This window comes from Talpa occidentalis, unplaced genomic scaffold (assembly GCF_014898055.3).
Source record: "Talpa occidentalis isolate TD23 unplaced genomic scaffold, MPIMG_talOcc4v2.1 talOcc4.14, whole genome shotgun sequence".
In the NCBI taxonomy this organism is placed as follows: Eukaryota; Metazoa; Chordata; class Mammalia; order Eulipotyphla; family Talpidae; genus Talpa; species Talpa occidentalis.
Genome location: NW_023601433.1, coordinates 68,664,112 through 68,688,009, shown reverse-complemented (window position 1 = coordinate 68,688,009; position 23,898 = coordinate 68,664,112). Strand labels below are relative to the sequence as shown.

The 23,898-nt window shown below is 40.8% G+C and overlaps 1 protein-coding gene across 7 annotated transcripts in view; it reads left to right on the top strand.

The window, feature by feature from the left end:
* The window catches only part of CUNH10orf67 (chromosome unknown C10orf67 homolog), a 139,038-nt gene that overhangs the window by 70,966 nt on the left and 44,174 nt on the right, over positions 1 to 23,898 (top strand). For all 7 annotated transcript variants that reach the window (XM_054695147.1, XM_054695146.1, XM_054695150.1 and 4 more), the window contains 3 exons: positions 3,171 to 3,245; positions 21,317 to 21,467; positions 22,583 to 22,641. In XM_054695147.1, coding sequence (XP_054551122.1) covers positions 3,171 to 3,245; positions 21,317 to 21,467; positions 22,583 to 22,641 — 285 coding nt within the window. The remainder of the gene's footprint in view (positions 1 to 3,170; positions 3,246 to 21,316; positions 21,468 to 22,582; positions 22,642 to 23,898) is intronic.

Here is a 23,898-nt window from a genome sequence, read left to right as displayed (position 1 = left end):
AGAAGAAGAGAAAGAATGAGACAAGAGAACGCCAGAGCGCCCAGGAAGAGTGAGGACTTGCCAGGAGCTGGGAGGCCTGCTAGCCTTGCAGCCACCTGGCACCCCTGCCTGCTGTGTACCTGTTAAAAGCTCAATAAAAGCCTGAAAAAGCCACCGAGGCCTCCAGCACTCTCCTTTATCAGTCTGCTTGGATCACAGAGATCTTGCACTATGCCTTCCTGCCACTACATATGCATACAAGAACTGGGGTATAGGCCAGAGATGTGGGGTGTGAGAAGATCCACCAGAGACAGAGTGGGGAACAGAACAGGTGGCTTGACTGAAATACACTGCTGAGGGGAGCAGTTGGTGAGACAGGAGACATCTACTGAACCATGTAGTTAGCTCCCTGGTGGACAGGGGATCAAATTCATGCTGCAGAGGCTGCGGATAACTTCACAGTCTGTGCTTAACCCCTTGCACCACCAGGGAAGCCTGGTTTTACTACTTGTAAGGGCAGGACTGGGCACAAGGCAGGTTTTCTGATCCCATGCAGATCGGGTAAAGGAGGAGTCAGAGTCCTCAGTAGTTTTGCAGGTTTTTTATTTGGGGTTCACCAGGCATATGGCAGGCAGGGGTGCTGGCTGGGGGGCTGGGAGGCTGGCAGGCCTCCCAGCCCCCAGCAAGTCCTCACTCTATCTGGGCTCTCTAGCGTTCGTTCTGCTGCTTCTCGACTTCGGCTGAGGCTGCTGCTGCTGGTGGTGCTGGTGCTGCTACTGCTGCTGCTGGCGTCCCCCTGTGACGCCGCCCTTAAAAGCACAGTCTTAGCTCAGCTGAATCCCATCTACCTATGCCCACACCCTATTCCAGGTGCCCACCATCAGGCATGCATTCAGGACAAGGATCCATCATCTATCCTGATGGCAGAAGGGCAGAAAAGCCTGATATTTTCTTTACCCTACAGTCCACCCCCTCAGGGTTTTCTGCCATACAGTCTATACATATATACACAATTTTCTAAGCAAACAAACAATGCAGCCATGGCCCACAAAAGCAAATACATCAAATAACAAAATACAACATAACAAAATACAACAGAACACAAATAAGTCCAGGCAGGGCACCAACCAAGTGCAAAAGACAATTATTGGTACCAGCAGATGAGCCACCAAATCTGCTGCCGAAGGCACTGCTCATACGAGGGAGGGGAAATCACACACGGCATCTGCTATAACACACCAGGAGCCGTCAGGCTTCCTGGCCTTCTCTGGCTGTAGTCTCGGCTACAAGGCACACACAGCATCCACCCCCAGGATGCACTAGCTCTGGGATTGGCAATTTTATTCTGTTGGGGGTAATCGCCAACCCTCAGGGTTTCTGTCTGCAGTCACTCCAACACTCGGCCTTCATGGCCACCAATGCGACTCACAGACCCCTGCTCTCAAGCCAACCCACTGCACAAGCACATGGGTTGGGGATCCAAACTTTGCATTTGGCTTGGGCTCCACCCCAAGCCACATTCCCCACCCGTCCCCAAGGACGGGCTCCTCAGCTCCTCACCCTCACTCAAGAATGAGCAGGGCATCACCCACAGGTGATTTTACGAGACTCACAGGGCTTCAGCATACCCAGGCTGCTTAACAGCCGCTTTAGGGCTTCTCAACTTAGCATCAGTACCAGCTTTTGCCACCTTAGTTGGCTTTTCTCCTCCACCTGGCCACTGGGCATACACAGGCTGCTTTTGGCCATCTAGGCCCACTGGCCACCCCCAGATTCTCAAAAAATAAACATAACCTGCTAAGGTCCTCCGCCTTCTGGCGGGATTGTCAGTCCAAAATCATCAGTTCATCAGTCTATCAGTCCATTGGCCTCTCCCTGCTTCAGCAATGGCCTGCTGCCTCAGGGGTCATTGGCTGGTCCTTTCCGGTGTCGTTGGCTGGTCCTATCCGGTGTCGTTGGCTGGTCCTATCCAGTGTCGTTGGCTGGTCCTTTCGGGCGTCTCCTTCACGCCAGGTCTCATCCTGTAGTTCGTGGACGTATCCATCTTCTACCGCCATGGCGCCTCCAGCGTCGTCACAGGCAGTCTTTTACTCCTTAGTCCCTCCAGGTCTTTGGAGGGCTCCAATACCCGTCTGCATGGATCCTGCCGACTACGCCAATTGTAAGGGCAGGACTGGGCACAAGGCAGGTTTTCTGATCCCATGCAGATCGGGTAAAGGAGGAGTCAGAGTCCTCAGTAGTTTTGCAGGTTTTTTATTTGGGGTTCACCAGGCATATGGCAGGCAGGGGTGCTGGCTGGGGGCTGGGAGGCTGGCAGGCCTCCCAGCCCCCAGCAAGTCCTCACTCTATCTGGGCTCTCTAGCGTTCGTTCTGCTGCTTCTCAACTTCGGCTGAGGCTGCTGCTGCTGCTGGTGCTGGTGCTGCTACTGCTGCTGCTGGCGTCCCCCTGTGACGCCGCCCTTAAAAGCACAGTCTTAGCTCAGCTGAATCCCATCTACCTATGCCCACACCCTATTCCAGGTGCCCACCATCAGGCATGCATTCAGGACAAGGATCCATCATCTATCCTGATGGCAGAAGGGCAGAAAAGCCTGATATTTTCTTTACCCTACACTACTTTTAGAAGCAATTCTAGGAAGACACTAAATAAATAAGCTTAGATATATAAAATGAAATAAAATGTTCAAATTATCCATATTTATCCCTGTGAGCACTTTGTGGCTTTGGTTAAGTACAAATAAAAATGAATCATGTTGTGAGCCTCCCAGGTGGTGTAGCAGTTGAGCGCTGGGCCGCGAAGCTGCCCAGCCTCTGCAGTGCTGGTTCAATCCCTGGCCGCTGGCGAGGGTCCCACATGCAAGACAGACCCTCCTGCCATGCCCGCTGCTCCCCTCAGCAGTGTACTTTGGTCCTTCTGCCTGTTCTGTTCCCCGCTCTGGCCCTGGTGAATTCTCTCACCCTCCCACACTTCTGACTGTACCCAATGCTTGTATAAATAAATAAATAAATCTTTAAAAAAAAAATGAAACATGTTGTAATAGCTATGGTGTAGGAGAAACAATTTATAAATTGATTTTTATCAGACTGTACTGATTTGAATGATAGTTTTATACTGAGTCCCTCGCTAGTAGGTGTGAGATCATATTTAGAAATACGCCATTGTGCTCATTGCATTTATTTTTGGTTTGCAGAATGAGGAAGTCATAAGAAAATGCTACAATCAACAGCTAGCTGATGCCATAGCTGTTATCCGAGGAATATACAAGGTGGGTTGTTAGTGTGTTACAGGCACTCACACAGTGGGGCTCATCAGGGATCCCAGGCTGGGTTTTGCTTTGAGGACCTGATTCCTCAACTTTCAAGTCACAAAAGAGAGATCAGCCTAAGACAATTCACACTTACCTTAAATTTATCAAATAACCTTTTACGGTAGCACATACAACTTTCCAGAGGCTAAAAAATCCTAGTCTGGTTTCCAAAGTCTATGTTTAAGTGACAAGGTAATCCAGTTTGTTTGGCAAGCATACCATTAGGTAGAAAATGAGATGATCTTAAGAGAGTGTTCACCAAGTCTATAGTGAATCCTAGTGAATGTCTGACCCTTGATGGCACCTTTTCCAGTGACAGGCACACTGCTATCTGCCAGACGTGGTGCTTCACTGTCCTACATAATGGGAAAATTCATAATTTTCAATTGTTTTTTAGGCCTAGTAGAGATCTTGTGCTTCTTTTAGCATGTTTAACTATAATCTTGTCATTCATTTCAATTTATTTCTATGGAGAATTATATGTAAAGTGAGTTGTGCATTGATTGCATACTTCCATTCACAACACTTCACACATTTGTTTTAATGATGTCATTACTCATTACCTTTCTCTGTTCTATGCCAGACATACCCCTTGTGAGGCAAGGATGTTGTCTATTTTACTCACTACTGTGCCCTGCCTCTTAGCACTGCGCTAATAATCGCTGAATGCATGAACAGTTGCAGGTACTTAAGGCAGATACCAATGACTCAATAGTCACTGATTCACCCTCCTCATTCCTCCTTTTTTATTAGCGGAACCATTTTCTACCTAGAAGACAAAATGCTGGCTACTTTTCCCCTAGCTTTCTTTGAGTTACAGCATGAGCATGGGCAAGGGCAGGTCCCTGACCATGGAGACCTGAAGTTAAGTTGGCTGTGAATAACCTCTGGGAAAGAGGTGATTCTTTCTAATTAAAAGATACTCATGGGACGAAATACCCTCCTTTTTCTTTCTTTCTTTTCTTTTTTTTTTTTTAAAGATTTATTTATTTATTTGTTTGTGTGTTTATTTATTTATTTATACAAGCCCTGGGTACAGTCAGAAGTGCAGGAGGGTGAGAGAACTCACCAGAGCCAGAGCGGGGAACAGAACAGGCAGACTGACAAGGTACACTTCTGAGGGGAGCAGCGGGCACAGCAGGAGAGGTCTGCGTGCCATGTGGGACCCTTGCCGGCTGCCGGGGATCAAACAGGCGCTGCAGAGGCTGCAGGCAGTTTCACAGCCCAGCGCTCAGCCGCTGCACCACCAGGGGAGGCCCCAATACCCTCCTTTTTCTTTGCTTAATCTTCTTGTGACTCCTTCTGATGCTTGGAATTGCTACAAACTAAAGCCAAGCACCAAGACACCACGTGTGCTAAGGGTAGCAGAGCTGAACAGTGGTGTAGACCAGAGGTGTGGGGAAGGGTTGAGAGGATTCACCAGAGAGAATGGGGAGCAGAACAGGAGGATTGACTGAAATACACTGTTGAGGTGAGCATGGGCAAGACAGAAGAGGTCTGCTGCACCAAGTGGATTAGCACCCTGGTTGGGAGATAGAACCCAGGCTGCAGCAGTGACAGCGCTGAGACTTAACCCCTATGTCATGAGGGAGGCCTGGTGCTGAAGTCCTTGATGAGCAACTAAAGTAACTTTGGACTTTCTCAGACCCTGGTCCTTTTTTTTTATAAACTAATAACCCTCTTATGGTTTAAGTTACTGTTTGTGACTCTTGACTTAATTGCAGCTGAAAACAGCTATCTCAGGGCTAATTAGAAAGAATTTCTGTGACTTTGTGTGAAATTGTGTTTTCAAAGGTGGTGGCAACACCATCTCCCACTTACCTGCTCTTCTATGATGCTCCGCCTCCATCAAGGGGTGGAGCCTAATTCCCTTTTCCTGAGCCCTGGTGGCTTTGCTGAGGTGCTCATGGTCACAGAATGAGGAGGGAATGATGCTGCATGACTTCTGTGAGTAGGTCAAAAGAAACCTTGCAACTCCATCCTACTTTCAAATTGTTGCTTTCTGGACTCTTCCTCTTTGAATCCAGCAAACATTCTGTGAGATGCTCAAGTCATACAGAAGCTCTACATTATGGGTACTGGATCAACAGACCCAACTGGGTTCAGACTACAAGTTATCCAGTCCCCTATCTATTCAGTCTTTCATCTGAAGCCCCAGGCACTGGAGCAGAGATAAGCCATCCCACTATATCTGACTCAAAGAATTCATGAGCAGATAGACCTTTTCATGAAACTCCTTAATACTGGTCTTTTTCTGTTTATTATCCTATCTTAGTATTTAGGCTTATAGCTCTGAGGCCACTAACTGCATATTTCAGATATGAAAGAGAGCCCTCAAGTCATCTGTAATCACTAACATTTATAGTTTTGAATTATATGAAATTGGTATTTTGGGGATCGAAAATTCAAATATCAGCAATTTCATATGGTTAAACCTAATAAACATACTTTTTAACAAATAAAAGCAGCAACAAACTGCATACAAAATTAGGCTATAACTTTGAGGAAAACAAATTCATCTTCAATTTAACCAGTGCTTGTTGAGTGGATAACTACGTATGATATGCTAGACATTGACATTACAAAGATGAAGGAGACAATGGTGGGAAGCGATTATAAACAAGTCATAATAATATAGCTTTTTTAAAGTAGAGAAGACTATATATACCAGTAGTTATGGGGCCACTACCAGGGGAGCAGTTGTTTCTGCTAGGATGCTTTGGGAAGGCTTCACGGTGGAGGTGATATTAGTGCTAGCTTTTAAAGTACAAATCTTTCCTGACTTGTGATGGAGTTATATCCCCATAAACCCATTGTAAATTGAATATTACAAGTCAAAAAATCATTTAATGCACCTAACCTACTGAACATCAAAGCTTAGCCTCACCTATCTAAAATGTGCACAGAACACTTACATTAGCCTACATTTGGACAAAAATCATTCAACACAAAGCTTATAATAAAGTGTTGAATATCTCATGTAACTTAAAACCAGAATAGTGGTGTGGGTTCTTATCATTAACATATATAGTGGTGGGAAGCACCCTAGATCTGAAGGGGTTTTGAAGTATTGAAAATTTAGCTGCTTGATAATGGAGTTGCTACAGTAATAAGGTTATCCATTTATCCCTCTTCTAAAAAACTCAGGATTAGCCAGTAGAAGTTTGTCATGTGGCTGATGGGAAGCTGTCTTCCATTGGCCAGCCTCACACTGCAGTACTGTAATGCATTTCACTAGCCCAGGAAAAGGTCTCCGCCAGAATTTTTGTTGTTTAGAGTGGGAGGGTAAGTCAAAATTCCACGATTTTTTTTAAAACAGACTTTCATAGTCCTCTGTGTTTTCAACAATTTCTGTTATATTGATAAGTTTCTAGTGTACAGTACATGTTCAAAAAATGTAGGTGAATAAGGAACTACCATTGTTCATATGTACTTTTTAGTACTTCTAGCAGTAGAGATCCCTGAAATGCTTAAATGATTCATATCCATCAGTTTTCCATAAATATGTGCTGATTAAGTATTTTTAGCCAATAGTGTATTAATTGTGGTTTGTTGGTTCACCTAGTTAACGAATTGTTTTAATGATGCAGGAGTGATTATTTAAATCTTCCCTTTGAATTGGTGGCATCACTTTGATCCATGACCTCAAACAGCCTTCCTAATCCTGGCCACCCAGTTGGTTAGGGCTTAGTCATAAGAAAGAACAGAAGAGTGTTGAAAAAATAACAGTACAACCCTTGTTGGGAAGAGGTAACTTTTGGTTAAATGTAAATAACTCTCTGCTGCCCTCTGGAGGCCAGTTAAGAATACAGGTACAAGTACTTTTTCAGCTATGGGACAAGTTTTTACATCTACTTATAAAACAATTCCGTGTGTGATATTACAGTATCTTATTTGCAGGCAAAAGAAAACATTTTCCAAAATTTACACCCAATTTAGTTAAATTTTGTTATTTGGTTATTTTTGATTATTTAGTTATTTTGGTTTTGGAAATGTGTCAGCTCAAATATAGATGAGAAAGCAAGCTAGGTATTTCACACACACACACAGAGATGTAATAAAGGCATTTAGAACCTCCTATTTAAAAAAAAAAAACCTTCATAAAAGTCAGAGAGGCTAGCTTTCAGATTAAACAATTTCCCCAAAAGCATTTACTGAATACTTTTTCCATTTCCATATTAGAAGATAAACTGAGGTATACTGAAAATTTTTAAGAGTTTGTGTGAGCAAAAATCAATTCAAATTGGAGGGCACCAAACCGGAAATGACTTTTATAGAGAGATGGAAGCAAAGCAAAGAGGCTATTTGATTAGTTACAGCTTAAGCATTTCACCTATTTCAAAAATCCTCTTTGACTGTTTTTGATTGGCTGTCCTTAGGTTTTTATTTCTTAATCATAAATAGAAGAGATAGCTTAGAGTGACATAGTAAGGAGAGAAGAATTCTTCCCTTTGTTCAAAAGTATTAGGCACACCCACACCCCCACAGTTTAAAAACAACCATCAGAATTTCATTCCCTCAAATCCAAGTACCATCCTCTCCTTTATTAACAGAGGACTAATGAATCAAGTCATTGCTCTGAGTGGGTGTTCTTTTGTCTCAGTTTTCTTTTTTCTGTGAGAAAACTCTGGGATGGACAAAGAACACTTTGGGTATCTGTTGATTGTTGGGGGTAGTGCAGGGGGGTAGCAAGGGGAGCTAAACGATGCTTAAATAGAGAAGAGGGTACAGAGGTATTGAGAAGGCCCTGGATGAGCTTTGCCTTCGCTGCTCTGGGTACTCCTCACTACCTAAACTCGAGAGAAGCCCGGACCTCCAAAGATTCTTTTGTCTTGGATTGTGACCTCACATTAGTTATACAAACATAAGGGATGATGCTTGGAGAAACAGCCTCTTTTTCCCTAGGCAAATAATTAAAGTGAAGTAGTGATAGCCTATTATGGTGACCAAGGCACTGTGCAAAGTGCTTCATGTGTATCATCATATTCATGATATTTCCAAGAAAGACTAGAGCTACATGCAAATGGATAACTGAAAAATGCAAGTTTCCATATCTAAGATTTATTTCAGTACTTATCTTTTTGGTGCTACTATGAATGTCATTCAGAACCAAAGGTGAATGGAACTAATTCCTCTTTTATATGTTATCATTCAGATTTTTTCAGAAAACTCTGATGTTCATGATTTCTTCCTTCTGGCTAAGACCTCAGCTCTAGACTCCTCAGCATCCCCTACACTCCCTGAAAACATCTTCTGGTTTGCTAGGACTCTTATAACATGTGAGATGAATATTAAGGAAAACCACCAGGAAAGAGACTTCTTGGTTATTTTAAAGAAATAGAAATTTCTGGCCACACAACAGCCCCCCTTATTCTAGTAATAGGCTGTTAGGAACACTGGGTGGGAGGAAGCTGCCTCTGCTCATGTATCTTCTTATGCTTATTTTTCATAAAATAGGAATAATGCAATTAATAAGTTTAATAGTTAATAATACTTTAAATTATTCAGAATGCATAGATGTTTTTATATTTTATTTTTCAAAGATTTAATTTATTTATTTTTGTTTAGAAGAACTGGGTGCAGGCCATAGGTGGGAGGGAGGGGGTGAGAGGATTCACCAGAGACAGAGTGGGGAGCAGAATAGGCCGATGTAGTGAAATCCACTGCTGAGGGGAGCAGTGGGTAAGAGACAGGAGAAGTCTGCTGTGCCATGTGGGTCAGCTCCCTGGTGGGGGATTGAGCTCAGGCTGTCACAGTGATAGCGCTGACTTAACCACTAGGCCACCAGGGGTGCCCCCCCCCCATAGATACTTTTAAAATAGTGAAATAAATATATGTGATATTTCAAATATAAGTTAATAAACGTAGACAGCAGAAAATAAAACCCATACAAATGTAAACATTGAAGTCATAGTTCTAATATAAATTGCTACCAGATAAAATAAGTGTTGCTCAAAAATAACAGATTATATATATTAGATATAAGAAAATGTAATCTTGAAAACATGACAATTTTTTTAGTCATTTAAGAATGTGTGATTTTATGTGGGAGACTGTACAGGTGTGGGCATAGGAGGTATATGGGAAACCTCAGCACCTTCCTCTCAATTCTTTTATGATCCTAAAATTGCTCTTTAAAAAAATTATCTTAAAAAAGGCTTGATCTTGAAAAAATGGGTATTAATCATATTATCATTAAACCAGAGAAAAATTTTGTACAAAGTTTGCTACCATCTAAGAAGTCTTTTCCTGACTGTCACTCAGTAGAGGAATGCAATATTTTTATGTTAACTTCAAATATTTTCCCGTGATGCCTTCACATCTTCGAATAATCACATCTCCTTTTTGATCACTTTAAATAGAGCACACAAACAACACTTTGTTCATTGTGCAGGCACTGCAGCCCTTTCAAGCTCTAGTGTTTGTTTCAAAGGAGCATTTCTGGGTTGTTCTCTATTTTCATTTTTCTCAGTGTAGATGACCATCTGATGCAGAATTATCCAATCCATCTCAAAGTGGTCATGTTAAAAAATATATTTGTTAAAAGGAAAAATGTTAAAATTCTTTTTAAAGGTCTCTGAACTGGGAAAGTATTCTCAAACAGAAGCCTTAAGTTGTTGATCCTCATTTTCTTCCATCTCTGAGGACTACAGAAATATAGAATCCTTTCTGAAGAAAGTACTGACATTTGATTCTAAACTGTAATGTAGAGAATACTGTTGAGTGTTAAATGATTTTTAATTCAGATTTTTAAAAAGTCATAATAGTATTGGACAATAAAATACAAGCATTTTGGAATATGGAGAGAGTTAAATTTTCTGGACTCTGACTCATGAAACCAGTGTGGAGTGTTCCCAAGGGCAGGCGCATCTCCTTGTACTGTGAGCAGATCCCTGGAATTCTCTGGAGCACTGTTAATGACTTTATGTGGAAAAGAAGGTGAGAAACAAAACTGCCTAAGTCAAACAGCAAAAAGTCAAAGGCTCTGAAAGAAAAGAGTTACAAATCAAGTCACCCCAAAGTCACCACAATGCACGATGCATTTTCCCTTTTATCTTCACTCTTTCTCCTTAGTCACGTGATCTTGTTGTGGGGCACCACACCCCAAGCTGGGAAGCTAAGTCTTTTCTGGTGCTGCACATCTCCATCCTACTTTTAGGTCTTCACCCCCTGGTGAGATCACACACACCCTCATCTCCTTGGGTGTGGGTGGATTTGGGGCTGCTCCTAACCAAAGGTGCTGGGGTGACTGCATTCCTAAGCGTGTAGCTCCTGTCTTACGCAGTCTGTCTGTGTGGGCTTAGAAGAAAGAAGAGGCCGTATTAGGGAACCACAACATTTGGAGGCAAAGCACTGTGGGTGATCTCTAGAGCTGAGGCTGATTCTAGCCAACAAGAAAGAAGCCCTCAGCTTGATTTGGTGCAAGGATATGAATTCTCCCAACCGCATGAGCAAACTTGAAGGGAGTCCTTTCGCTGTCCAGCTTCTGCTGTAACCATACGTCTAGACTGACACTTGGATTGCAGCCTGGTCCCTCAGCAGAGGACCCAGCTGGGCCGTGCTGAACTTCTGGCTCACACTGACTATGAGCTAATACATGTCTGTGTTTTAAGCCACAGAGTTTGTGGTAAAACCGTGACACAGCATAGATAACAAATACACACTCATTTTTAGTAAGGATTTCAGTAAAAATCCTACCAGCTTTTTACCTTCCAAATCCATCTTTATTATCTTGCTACTCTACCAACCAGTTCAGTACTTGCCTGGCCTGTAGCTGTTAACTTCTTACTTGTCTGGTCTCATTAACTCAGGTAACTGCCCTGGGCAGTTAATGAATCATCTTTCAAAATGCAAATCCCATCATATCCCACTCCTGATTAAAACCCTTCAGTATCTCCTCCATATTTGTAGGATAGTTAAGACTTTAGTATGGCCCAGAAGGCCCCTTGTCTCTCCATTCTTATTTTCTTCCACTCTTAAGTGAAAACTTTACCGTTCAGCAGCACTGAGCTACTTGGGTCACCTGCCTCCCCTTGCATGCCTCCTTCATGAATCACCTCTCTGGAATGTTCACATAATGTCCCTTCTGGTAGAATGCTCTTTCCCAGATAACTCACACACAGGATAGTATCACATTTGCCAGCTTATGACTGGTCTCCTCACTAGACTTTTTGTTCCCCTAGAGCAGGGAATGAATCTTATTCATCTCTGTGCTCCACTCCTAGCAGAGAGCTTGGCACATAATAAGCATTAGACAAATGTCTGTTGAATAAAGGACTGAATATAATCAAGCAAGATTCCAAGAAAATTTGCTCCCCACCATTGTGCTGGAAATAGAGTCCCCAGTAAAAACTTTTTTCCTTTTTTTTTTTAATTTTGTATATATTTTTACTTCATTTTTCATTTTTGTACAATGTGTGCATTTTCATCTTGGTTATAGTCCCTGTAAATTCCCTCTACCCATTCACCCATGAACTATCACCATAGTCCCTTGTGTCCTAGTAAAACTTTGAGGAACAAAGGCAACCTATGATAATGAGCACTTTAACTGATTTTTTTTTATTCGGGTAAGGACTCATCCATTCATTGTCTGAATTTGTAGCAGAGACAAAATCGGTCTTCACACTCTAGTTGTCCATAATCTGGTGGTCATAAGAACTAAGAACCTCAGCAAATACAGTGTGTAGAAGTTTGTGTTTGACAGTGACTAACTCCTCCTGAAGACTTGGGAGAATAGTTAAGGAATACTTTCAATGGGAGGTGATTCCTGAGCCAGCCCTTGAAGGTGATAAGTATTTGGCAAGCTGGTAGAAGATAGGAGGAAGGTAAGGAAGTGGCTTGTTTAACAACATAGAAGCACAAAAGTGAAAGGCTCAGCGAGGGCACTGCAAGTATTTTGTTTAATCTGGCTAGAAGACAAGAGGGCTGGAGAAATCAGAGGTGATTCAGAAATGAAGCTGAGCAGTTTATGTTTTTCCTCAAAGACATCAAAGAATCATTGTAGAATTTTAGGCATTTTTCATGATGTGTTTAGATTTGCAACCTTGAAAGATAAATATTATTGGAGTGTTTATGAGACATGATAAATAGTAACTCTCTACCCCACCCAGGTTCTGAACCAGTTGAAAAATAAAGTTAGGGAGTCAGCAGATGGAGATGATCTATTTTACTAATAAAACGGGCTACTCAGTGCTAAACCCCCAATTTGGCAGACTTCATCCCCATCACAGGTGGCAGAGGTGTGGGGCAGGGCTCTTCCAGCCTGAGGAGGACAGGTACTTCTGCAGGGCTTGCCCCAGTGAGAAAGGGGGAAAAAAAGGAGGGCCAACATTTGACTAAGTTTCTTCTTCCAAGGTCATAAATCATGAGTGAAGGTTGTCAATCCACATGGAAGGAATCACATTCCCTGAATTTTCCTTCTCAACACATTGAACTTAACCTTTTAGCCTATGACCAACCAGAATGTCTGAGCATTGGGGTAGAGAAGAACCCTCCTTCTAACTTACTGTGCAGTGCCAAATGCAATGAATGCCAACCACCACTTTTCTGAGAGCCTGGGAATGCTCATGCCCCAGAAGGTTTGGCATTGGGTTAGAAGCAGGAGTCACTTACCTTGAACTCCAAGTTCACTTCGTATCCAATAATGAATTCTACTTGTCTGTTTTTTCATTCCAGATTAATATTTTCTATACCATAAAATTTTATTCATAATAAAAGGATAATAGTGATGCCCCTGATCTGAATATTTACTCCTTCTCATGTTCATATGCCAATGGAAATTTTTTTAACACAAACATTTGTTCTATGAAGACCTAGGGAATTCAAGCCCAGAATAAAATGTTCTTGCCATTGTGAATCAAAAGGCCAAAGACGGAGTCCTCTCTCTCAGTAAGTCAGTGTAGACAGATGATGGCTTCCATGATAGTGGGGTCAAGCAGTACATTGCTGTGCTGAGCACCATGAAGCCAGTCCTCTTACTGCCAAAAGAGGCACTACACTGTGGAAAAGAGATAGACTGTACTAAATGCTGTGGTGTTGGTTTGGAATTAGAGATGATGATGTAAACTTATTATCTTTAAATGTAGATAGTGTATTAGTGAGGATTCTCCAGAGAAACACCACCTCTAGTTAGTGTGCAGAGAATGAGAAAGAGAGCAAGATTTGTTTTAAGGAATTGGCTCATGGTTGTGGGACTGCCATGTCTGAAATCTGCAGGCACAAGGTAGGCCAGCAGGCTGGGGACCCGGGGAAGAGTTGAAGTTATAGCTCGAGTCCAAAGACAGTCTGCTGACATAAATTCCATCCTCCTCCAGGGACCGCAGTCTTTCTCTATAGGTCTTCAACTGATTGACAGAAGCCCACCCACATTATGGAGAATACTTGCTTTACTCAAAGTCCACTAATTTAAATGTTCAATCTGACTTACACTATACCTTTACAGCAACATCTAGACTGGTGTTTGCCCAAGTCTCTGAATACTGTAGTCTAGCTAGGAAAGGAAGCCAGGTTCAACCTGTTTCTTCCCTATCAGGTTGCCAAATCTAGGGGAGATCAGAACTGGGGGGGGGAACTGGAATTTGATGGGTAATATGGGGTTTTGGTTTTGGTTTGGCTTATTCTTGCTTTCTTTTATTCTATTTTATTCTTGTTATCAAAGACGTAAAAAAAAAAAAAAAACTGGCACTTTCCTGAGAGTTCTAAGGGGTGAGAAACTTGAGATGGAAGACCAGATTTTAAGGAGTGGTAAAGAAAAATAGAACTGCCTCCTACTCATCTCTGAGTCCAGCTTGTTCAATAAACAAGTAAAACATCAGGAACATTCCTGGAGATGAAGAGAAATGAACCCAATGTATTTGGGCCTTACAATTATTTTATAAAATGTCAAGAGTGAAACTTTCTGTTTTTCCAAAGAACCATGACCCACCCTGCACTGAACTCCAGGGAGGCCCAGCCTGAAGGCCAGCTGGATCAGCTCTGCCAAGTACGTGCAGCATCTCAGTGCAGTTCCTGGTGGGATTTTAAATGAGCTCCCAGGGGTGGTTTTGTTTTGTATTATAGAGGAAATGACTTGGCCAGCCTGTCAAAAGCATCTTTGTTTTGCTGCTTTTTAAGAGAAAAATAAGCCCATCATATTCAGAACATAAAAAACTCCTGAGCAAATAAATAATAAACAAAATGACTGAAGAATAGTGTTGATATGATATAGAGACCTCCAATACCATGGAAGTCAGTTAGGCAAAGAATTTTAAGACATCCCAGAGCATGTGGCATCTGGGTTGGAATGATAAATAGTATCATAATAAATGCTAAGATATTATAATGTTAATTGTATTGTGGATACTGTCCAAAATTGTATATGTGAATTATCTCATTTAATTCTCCCAACAATTCAGATACTATTATCAATCCCTATCAATCCCATTTTACAGATGATAACTGAAGTACAGGGGGTTAAAGAAACTTGTTCAAGGTCACAGAACAGAGTTGGTCTGTAGATCAGTCTGGCAGAGGCCAATGCCATTCTGCTAGACTGACAGGTAAATGATCCTTAGGTGAGGTGGGACTCCAAGTGTAATAGGTAGCAAATGGGTGCTTTTGAGAAATGGCATGCTGAGTATCATAAAGTACCCAGTCTAGGGCCTCCCTGGTGGTGAAGGGGTTACAGTCTTAGCGCTATCAAGCTGTCACCAGCTACTGTAGCATGAGTTCCATCTCCAGCCAGGGAGCTAACCCACATAGCACAGCAGACCTCTCCTGTCTCGCCATCAGCAGTGTATTTCAGTAGATCTGCCTGTTCTGCTCCCCACTCTGTCTCTGGTGAATCCTCTCACCCCTCACATCTTTGGCTTATACCCCAGTTCTTTTTTTTTTTCTTTTTTATTTATACAATAGCTGGGGTACAGGCTAGATGCACAGGAGGGTAAGAGGATTCACCAGAGACAGAGTGGGGAGCAGAAAAGGCAGGCGGACTGAAAGCACTGCTGAGGGGAGCAGCGGGCATGACTGGAGAGGTCTGCCAAGCCATGTGGGAATCTCCCTGGCCGGCTGGGAATCAAACCCGTGCTGAAGAGGCTGCAGACATCTTCACAGCACTATGCTCAACCCACAGCGCCACCAGGGAGGCCCTACACCCCAGTTCTTCGATGCACAAATAAATAAAATAAACCTTTAAAAAATAACACCTAGTCTAGGTAGGAGAAAGGGAGAAAAGACAAGCACAAGTTAGTGACCAGGTAGCTGCAGCAGATCATGGAGGACACTGTCTTGTATACCATGTAAAAGGAACTGGGTTTTAGCCTGTAGGAGATGGGCAGAGTTGTATTCTAGAAAGATTATTTTTGTCACCGGGTTGAGATTGGTTGGGGAGGGGAACAAAACTAGAGGCAAGCAGGCTAGTTAAGAGGCTATTACCATAGTCCAGGCAAACAAGAGGAGGGCAGTGATGGCAGTGGATCAGGGAAGGAGAGGGTGGATTGAACACCTTGAACTAGTGACAGCATGGAAGGGGTTTAAGATGACAGCAAATGGGTTTCTGGCTTGTGTTGCTGTTAAAGGGCAGGGAGACAGAAAGGATGAGAGTGAAGATGGAGAACTCTCTTTTGATCTGTTGAATTTGAGATGCCCAGAACACCCCAGGCACTAGTGAAATAAGTGCGTCTTGGCCTCAGCAGTACATTCGAATCGTAGCCATGGCTAAGAAGAGATGGGAAAAAAATATCTACATAATCAGTATTGTTCCTTGAAATTACCTAATTAAAAAAAACCCTATATTGTCAAATGGATTATTCTACCTTCGCTCTTCTGAATTTTTCTGCATATTCATATACTGATTTTTTTATAAGTGCTATGTATCAGTATTATGTTTCTAGCCAGACTATTTTTTATGTTTTCTTTTTTTTGTATAGGTCTTTTTATTTATTTATTTTATTTTTTTATATATTTTTTACATCATTTTTCATTTTTGCACAATGTATGCATTTTCATCTTGGTTATAGTCCCCATACAATTCCCACCCCCCCTTGTTTTGATCCTATTCCCTTCTCCCCCCAGTTATAATAAAGTAATCAAAATCAATCAGCAACTATAAGCCAGGGACACACTACAGAGGGGGAAGGAGGGTCTAGCCAGACTCTTAATTCTACTTCAGTATAACAATATTTTTCTCAGTCAACCGATATCCATCATATAGCATTAGAATAATTTTGGTTTGTAAATCTAACTTTTTGAAATATATGTTAGCAGGTAGGATAGGTTGTACTTTATTTTCTGTTTGTGCCTGAGTCCAAAGGTATTAATAAATGATAGAATAATTCTTCTGTAATTCCTGAAAGAGTTCAAATCGACTGATTTACACAGATATCCCCCACTATCTAAATGAAAAGCATTCCTATTAGGTTTGATTTATTTGATGGGCTATTTTGGGGGTCTGAAAATGCTCTTACCACTAATTTATTTGTATTTCTTATTTATGTTTAATTTAATTTATAAAAATATAAAGTATATTTTTTACATCATTCTTCCTTTTTGTACAATGTATGCTTTCTCCTCTCAGGGGTAGTCCCCATAAAATTCCCACTACCACTTCACCCATGCACCATCACCATAGTCCCTTGTGCTCTTCCTGTGCTTGATCCCCATCCCTCCCCCTATAACTTACCGCTAATTTATATGGAATAATTTTCGAGTGTCCCCAGACCAAAAAAAAAAAAAAAAAATCTACCAAATCAGAATGTTCTACTTTTGGACCATGGGGGATAGTCCATAAAGATATACTGAACAGACACCTCGGGACTATTGAGAACAGCTCAATTGAGTAACTGAGCTCCTTATACTATATGAGGCCTATTTTGAAATGTTTACACTTCTGGGGGTTCTCAACCCATTAACTGGTCTACCTGGACTTCCTGGGGAAGAATCGGGTGGACTTCGCGAGGACAGCAAGGGGCAGTGGATGTTCCTCCCTGCTCTTGAGTACACAGGCTGTTTTCTGACTCACCATGCCATCCTGATTCTTCCACCAGAGTTTGCACTAAAGGAGACCACCTCAGTATTTCTGTAAACACCCTAATATTTGAGGGAGGTGAATCAACTACTGATAAACTGGATGTGTACCTTTTGCCCCATTTCTTGGGACCCCAACAAACGACATGACCCTTGCTCTGTATCCTAGATTGAGGGCAATGTAGAACAAGGCTGGTGTATTGTAGGAACACAGACATAAATCAGCAAAAGCAGATTTGGGATTATATAAAATAAAGCTCTGAAAAAATGCTTTTTAAAAATCCTTTAAAAAGCAATCTTTTCTAAAATTCCATGGCACTTGAATTCTAGATGATTTCTTTTTTATTTTTAATTTCATTTTATACAACTGCTCCCTCTAGTGGCTATAAAAAGCATGACCCCCCCAGCAAATATCCAAAATCAAATTTGGGTGACAGAATTTGGATAATTACTTAAACATATCAAAGTAGTGATGAGAGAAACTTAAAGTAAAAACTGAATAAACTATAGGGAAACACTTTTTTTTATTCTTACTGATAGTCAGATTACATCAAGAGCTTTAGAGATAGTAAGTAGTCATAATCTATCCCTATGCCTGTTTTTGAGAGAAATCTGACAAGAATGTGACAGGAAAGGGAAAGTTTAACAAGCAGGTAGTCTAAATTATACTTATGACAAAATGGAAATTAGAAAAGGAAACTCTTCAATTTACAGAAGCCTCATCTCTCCAAGTCAGAACTTTCTTAATATTGAATTTTCTAGAGAGCAAATTCATTCAAAGACTGAGCTTCTTTTCAGGTTTAGTTTCAGAGGAAACCATTATAACATAACTGCATACCAGTGCCATTATCAGGTCATCATACTGTACATTGATAAATCCCCTTGAGAATTGCTAAAGGGGTCTCTAAAATTTGGCATACGTGTGTGCGTGTGTGTGTGTGTGTGTGTGTGCATGCGCATACGCTGACCTGCCTGCATATGTATTTTGATTGCTGTTAGAGTTACTTTGAAGGACTTTTCATTTTTCTTTCTTACTCCAGCATCGTTGAGCTGTGCAACCATCATTGAAACACTTCCTCTTGCTTCAGCAGATGAACATAACTGCTTGTTGCTGATGGCTCTGAAACAGAGCTGTCATTCAAGAGCACTAGCTCTGCAGGACTGCACGGCCCCAGTGTGCTACTTCCCTGGCTGTCACTGGGAAAGCACCTGCTCGTCTCTGTGACTGACATGCAGCGTGGGCATCAGCAGAACCCCGCTCCATCCCCAGCATCAAATTGAGACATCCACATACCATACGTGGGGCCTGCAATTGAGACACCAACATGGCGGAAGGGAGACTCCTGGGAAGCGCATGCAGAGCTCTGAACAGCACTTCTCAGTGTTTATTGTGTTTGCAGGTCGCCTGCAACTCTGGTTAAGACCCAGATTCTGACAGTCATTTGGGGCTAGGGCCTGAGCTTCTACATTTCCAAAAGCTCCCACGTGACTGAATCTCAGACCACACTTTAAGAGCTAGGCTCTAGGGCATGCCAGTCTTCAGCAATGATTCTTTCAGGGACATTCTGGGATTCTGAAACCTGGGTACCATAATATTGTACATTTTGTGGACACCCACAAACTCAATAGTGGATAAGCCGTACCTGAAGTCCTAATTTTCACAAGATGATAGAAAATCTCTAAACTGGCAAGTTATTTTGTAAATTGAAAATTCCAGACTGATCATGGATCACTTACAATCTGTCTTAGACTCTAATATGGCTTTAAGTAGCAACATCAAGTTAAACACCTTTTAATGATCTCTATCCTTCTTCACCTTGGTTTATTAATGCAGTTCATTTTAAAGAAGTCTCATGGCCTAAGTAAGCCAAAACTCATGGTGTGGGCAGATGGTAGAAGGAACACCACCACAAAACCTGCCACTCAGAGTGTAACAGATGACCGTAACAGCACAGAACTATCCCTTTGTTCATTTTGCTAATGAGTGTCCTCATTGCTCTGGGAATCTGAATAGTTAATTACTTGCAGTTCCTGCAGCTGACAGATGGTGGGGACAGAGCTAAAGGTTAATGTCAATGGAAAAGGACTGTAGATAGAGAGGAGAAGGAAAAACCCTAAGTGGGATGTGTTTTCCTTGTTGTTTCCTGCTTTTATACAACATTTTTAGAAGACACATTTAGGTATTAGGTGCCTGCCACCTCTTATAAATTTTACACGTCATTTGATTCATTAAATAGTTCTTAGTTTATAATGAGGGTGCTTAGGTAATCTGCTGTGGATGTTCATATCCTGCCACTGTTAGAAAATGCATACTTAAGTCTGTAAAGGTAAATATTGTTTATTTGTTTGTTTTTTTTTAAAAAAAACTTTTTAACCTTTAAATACATGCTGTGATGGCCTCATATAGAACAATGTGGGACAAGAAATGAAAGGCTGGGATTCTTCCTTTGTTAAGAAAATAGTTGCTTATTATTGGATTAGGTTTTATTAGTTAAAGAATGAATTGGCCTCAAATGATTTACATGGAAGGGTGAATCAAAGCAATGAAGATTTGCATTTGGGTTTAGTGCAAAATTTAACATTATTTTAAAAATGAACTTGGATATAGCATTTTATTAGTGAATTTATTTTTTAGAAGCTTATAAATATATAAAATAGTAGCCACTTATTTTTTGAACCCTATGATCACAAAGGCAAATATTTTACCAATTTACTTCCAGATATCTCTTAAAGTTAAATAAAAATACAACTCCAGCAGGAAACCATTTTTGGGAGGAATGATTTTGGTTTTGAGGGGAAATTTTATTCTTGTGCATTTGTAGTCATGCTACCAAAAAGAATGGTTATTATTTATCAGATGAATAATTTAAAGTTCAAAACTTTCTTTATATTAATTTAGAAGCAAGGCATATAGAATCTTCATCTCTTCTAACAGTAATACAGTGACTTTTAAGCATACACTCATATTTTGTGGTTGCATAATCAGTTTAATCGTTTCACATCATGAAACAAAGTTCAGCATCAGCTTTCCCATTGTACTACATCTTAATTTTTTTCAATGTGTGGCAGTAAAATGTAGACAGCCATAAGCAAGTATATTCAGATGTTTTCAAAAGCTTTGAAACAGACAAGAAGAAGAAGAAAAGAAAAGTAGCTGTCCCGATAAGCTTCTATTGCGTAAGAAAAAGCCTCTCCCATAATGGACATGGCAAGATTTAAACAAAAGATGCACATAATAAAAATGTAAATGAGTTTGCTTTACTAAAACTATAACTTTAAAGTCTTTTGTTGCAAGTTATCCTGAGACCTTCTTACAAGGTAATCACTGTTTGCATAGAGATTGAAACCAAAGTCTTCAATAGCATTAAACGTCCGCACAGCCCCAGTGTGACAGGCATGCAAAGCCATGTTAATGTTCAGAATATGAATTGCCTCTGGGTGGCTCCTCCACCAAGCAGAAAACCAACTGTGTAGATATCCGTGTGCCTGATGGACTCCATGCGGCTCCCAGCCTGAAAACGTCACCACTTTGACAGGTGATGTGCTCCTCATGACACTGGCAGCACTGACACTGGGAAATGCCACAAAGGCAACAAGCCCCCCTCCTTAGCCATGCACTTTGCCACCCCCTGGCGCTGCCCGGCCACGGTCTCCCCAGCCTGCCTAGTTACAGGCGGACAGCACTTCAACACACACAGAGGGAAGTATGGGTGGAGGGGCCCCAGCTGCCTCCCCGGCCACAGCCTCCATAATGAATTGACCTGAATGATGAGGGCACACAAACAGTATGATATGCATTATTCCTGTCAATAAAATGTCCCCATGTGCTGTGGTCTTTGTGCAGAATGTACTGCAGCTTTTCTTCCAGCAAGCTCTATTTAGTCTCCTTCCTTTTTACTATTCATATTATAAGTGTGTAATAGAATTCAGAAAATTATATGATAGCTCTTCTGTATCTGTATTGTCTTGTGTTGCATATTCAAATCCTTGGCTCCCTGCTTAGAAATATGCACTTCCCTGTCTTCCAGGACTCTCTTGGGACCACAGAGATCAGCCCTCCAAAATATGCTGTAGGACAGAGGAGTTTGGAGTACAAACAAGAAAATGAGACACTGCTTCAAACAATTTCAGAACTCAGAGAAGAAATCCAACTCTATCTAAAAGAAAACTCAGAATTAGGTAACATTTTAAAGTCATTTTGGAGAAAAATCTATGCATTTGGGCACTTCATCAAGTTCATAGCTATTTTTGTCTTTTCCAAACACACGTTTGTTTGGTTATTTACATCAACTTGCTAGCCATCTTTGATTTTCATTTACGATGGCATTCCTTGCTTGGGACAGAGCATACACTTTGCTTGCACTCCTGAGCCCCACTATGTTAACGCATGTTGAAAAATAAATGAAAACAAAGCCAAGCATTGGCTTTGATAGAAGTGTTGATTGGCGCTCTATTTCACTTAGAAATATTATAAATAGAAGCTTTTGAAATTTATTTCCTATCCTTAATTGATTATCTAAAATTTGTAGTATTTAAATACTTAAGCTGACATACTGGGGTATGCTGTTGTAGAAACAGAGTTAGTCCTTTGGGGAAATGTGCTGCTACTTATTTACTATGTATGTTATTATTTATCTTTAATTGTTCATACAAACTTTCATGTATGTACTTTATACCCCCTTTTTACATACCAGAAACATTGGAAAAAGTTGCATTTAAATCTCCAAAGTTAAATTGCTTTCAAGTGTTTTTTCACTATCTTTGTATTTATGTTAATTATATAGCAGTTCCCTTTAATCTGCAATATGTAATGAAATGTGTTAGTAAAAAAAAAATTGACAGGATAAACCGATAGAATCAGATATATTAAAACATCTCTTGAATATAAAATTATACCCTGCCAGAATAGCTTTGTTTCTCTTCAGATGTGGTATAATAATGCTTTTTCAGGTTTCGGTCGCTCTTACCAAGTTATAAAGTGCCACCTGCTAAAACACATTGTATTGGCTGTGACTAACAGCAAAAACATTCATTGCTGGTATTGATGAAAAGCTTTCAACCCTCAGCCACACTTGAATCTTGAACTTAGTTCTTAATCCCTATCTGACCAGCCATCTGAACAGCAGGAAGAAGGCTGTGAATGTCAAGGGCAGTTGTGAAGGTCACAGTCCTGCTAGGACGTGGGTCCACCATGCCTGCCAGCGGTGTAACCGCTTGCCCTGAAGCAGGCAGCTTGAATACAGGGGCATACGCTTGTAATTTCATGGTTGGTCTCTCTTTCTTTTTGTTTCCAGAAGATGAAATTATAAGTCTGAAAGAGAAGGCAGATAAGGATCATCTGATTATTCAAAAGGTACTGTAACTTTTTTATATTGATGAATGACTCTTTGAAATAGCAGCATAATTGGTGAAATAACACTGCATCCCCCTTGCCTTATGGTAGAGAAAAGGTGATTTTCTATATTTAATCTCTCCTATTGTATGGGTCAAGTCTCTAGTAAAGAATAAGGAGTCTGTCTTGAAAATGAACTCATGTAAAGATACTTCTTTTATTTGGGATGAGTTGAATGTCTACCTTGTTGATGGTAAGGATTTGAAAAGTTTTATGACATAGGGAATCCAAAGATGGGATTGTGAAAAATTATGTTATTAATAATGAGCATACCAGATGTCTGTTTATGTTCATCTATTGGTATATAAATGATTGGGGCTTGTGTTATCCAAAAAATTTCTGTTTAGAGCAGGGAATTCTTTTGGTGTTACAGAGATCAAGATTTTCTCATGTATTCAATGTGGCAAGACCCGGAAGTTTCTGCCCTTCACACATAAGTCCTGTTTTGTGTTGTCTTAGTTTTTTGAATGGATCCCATTTTTAGCTCTCAGAATGCTTTTCTTTGATGGTCGGTCTTCCTTGCTGTGACATAAGCCCACAAGGTCAGAGACTACACCTGCAGGTTCCTGGGTTATTCCCAGTGCCCCCCAACACTTTAAATTACTCTCAGAGTGATTCATGGGATGAGAACACAGAGTTCATAAAATTTACCAATGAAAAAGTATATTCACATCTCTAAATTATTCAAATAAATATACATGCTTTTCACTTGCTGAATCAAGTATCAATTTTTAAATGAAAATTGAGATAAAATCAAAAATTCATTTTCTCAGTTGCACTAGGTGCATTGCCAGTGCTCCATTGCCACTCATGCCTGGTTTTAGGTGTAGATTTCAACCTGATCTTGTAAGTTGAGGTATTTTTTTTTCATTCATCTTTTTTATTTTTTTAAATTTTATATATTTTTATATCATTTTTCATTTTTGCACAATGTATGCATTTTCATCTTGGTTAAAGTCCAAGTTGAGGATTTTTAAGTCTTTGGTACTTTCAAGAACTGTTTGAAAGAAAATGTTTGCCCTGATGGATCAGAGTTGGGAGATGTTTTCTCTGATCACTGAATCCATCACAGGGTTTCGTGAGGTTATTTCACCTCGTGCTTCACCTGATTTGCCATGGTGACTGTGGTGACATAGTTCCTACAGAGAGAACAACAGGCTCTATGAGCAGACAAGTTTAACCTCTTTGGCACCAACCTTGAAGGTTAAAAATGAAATC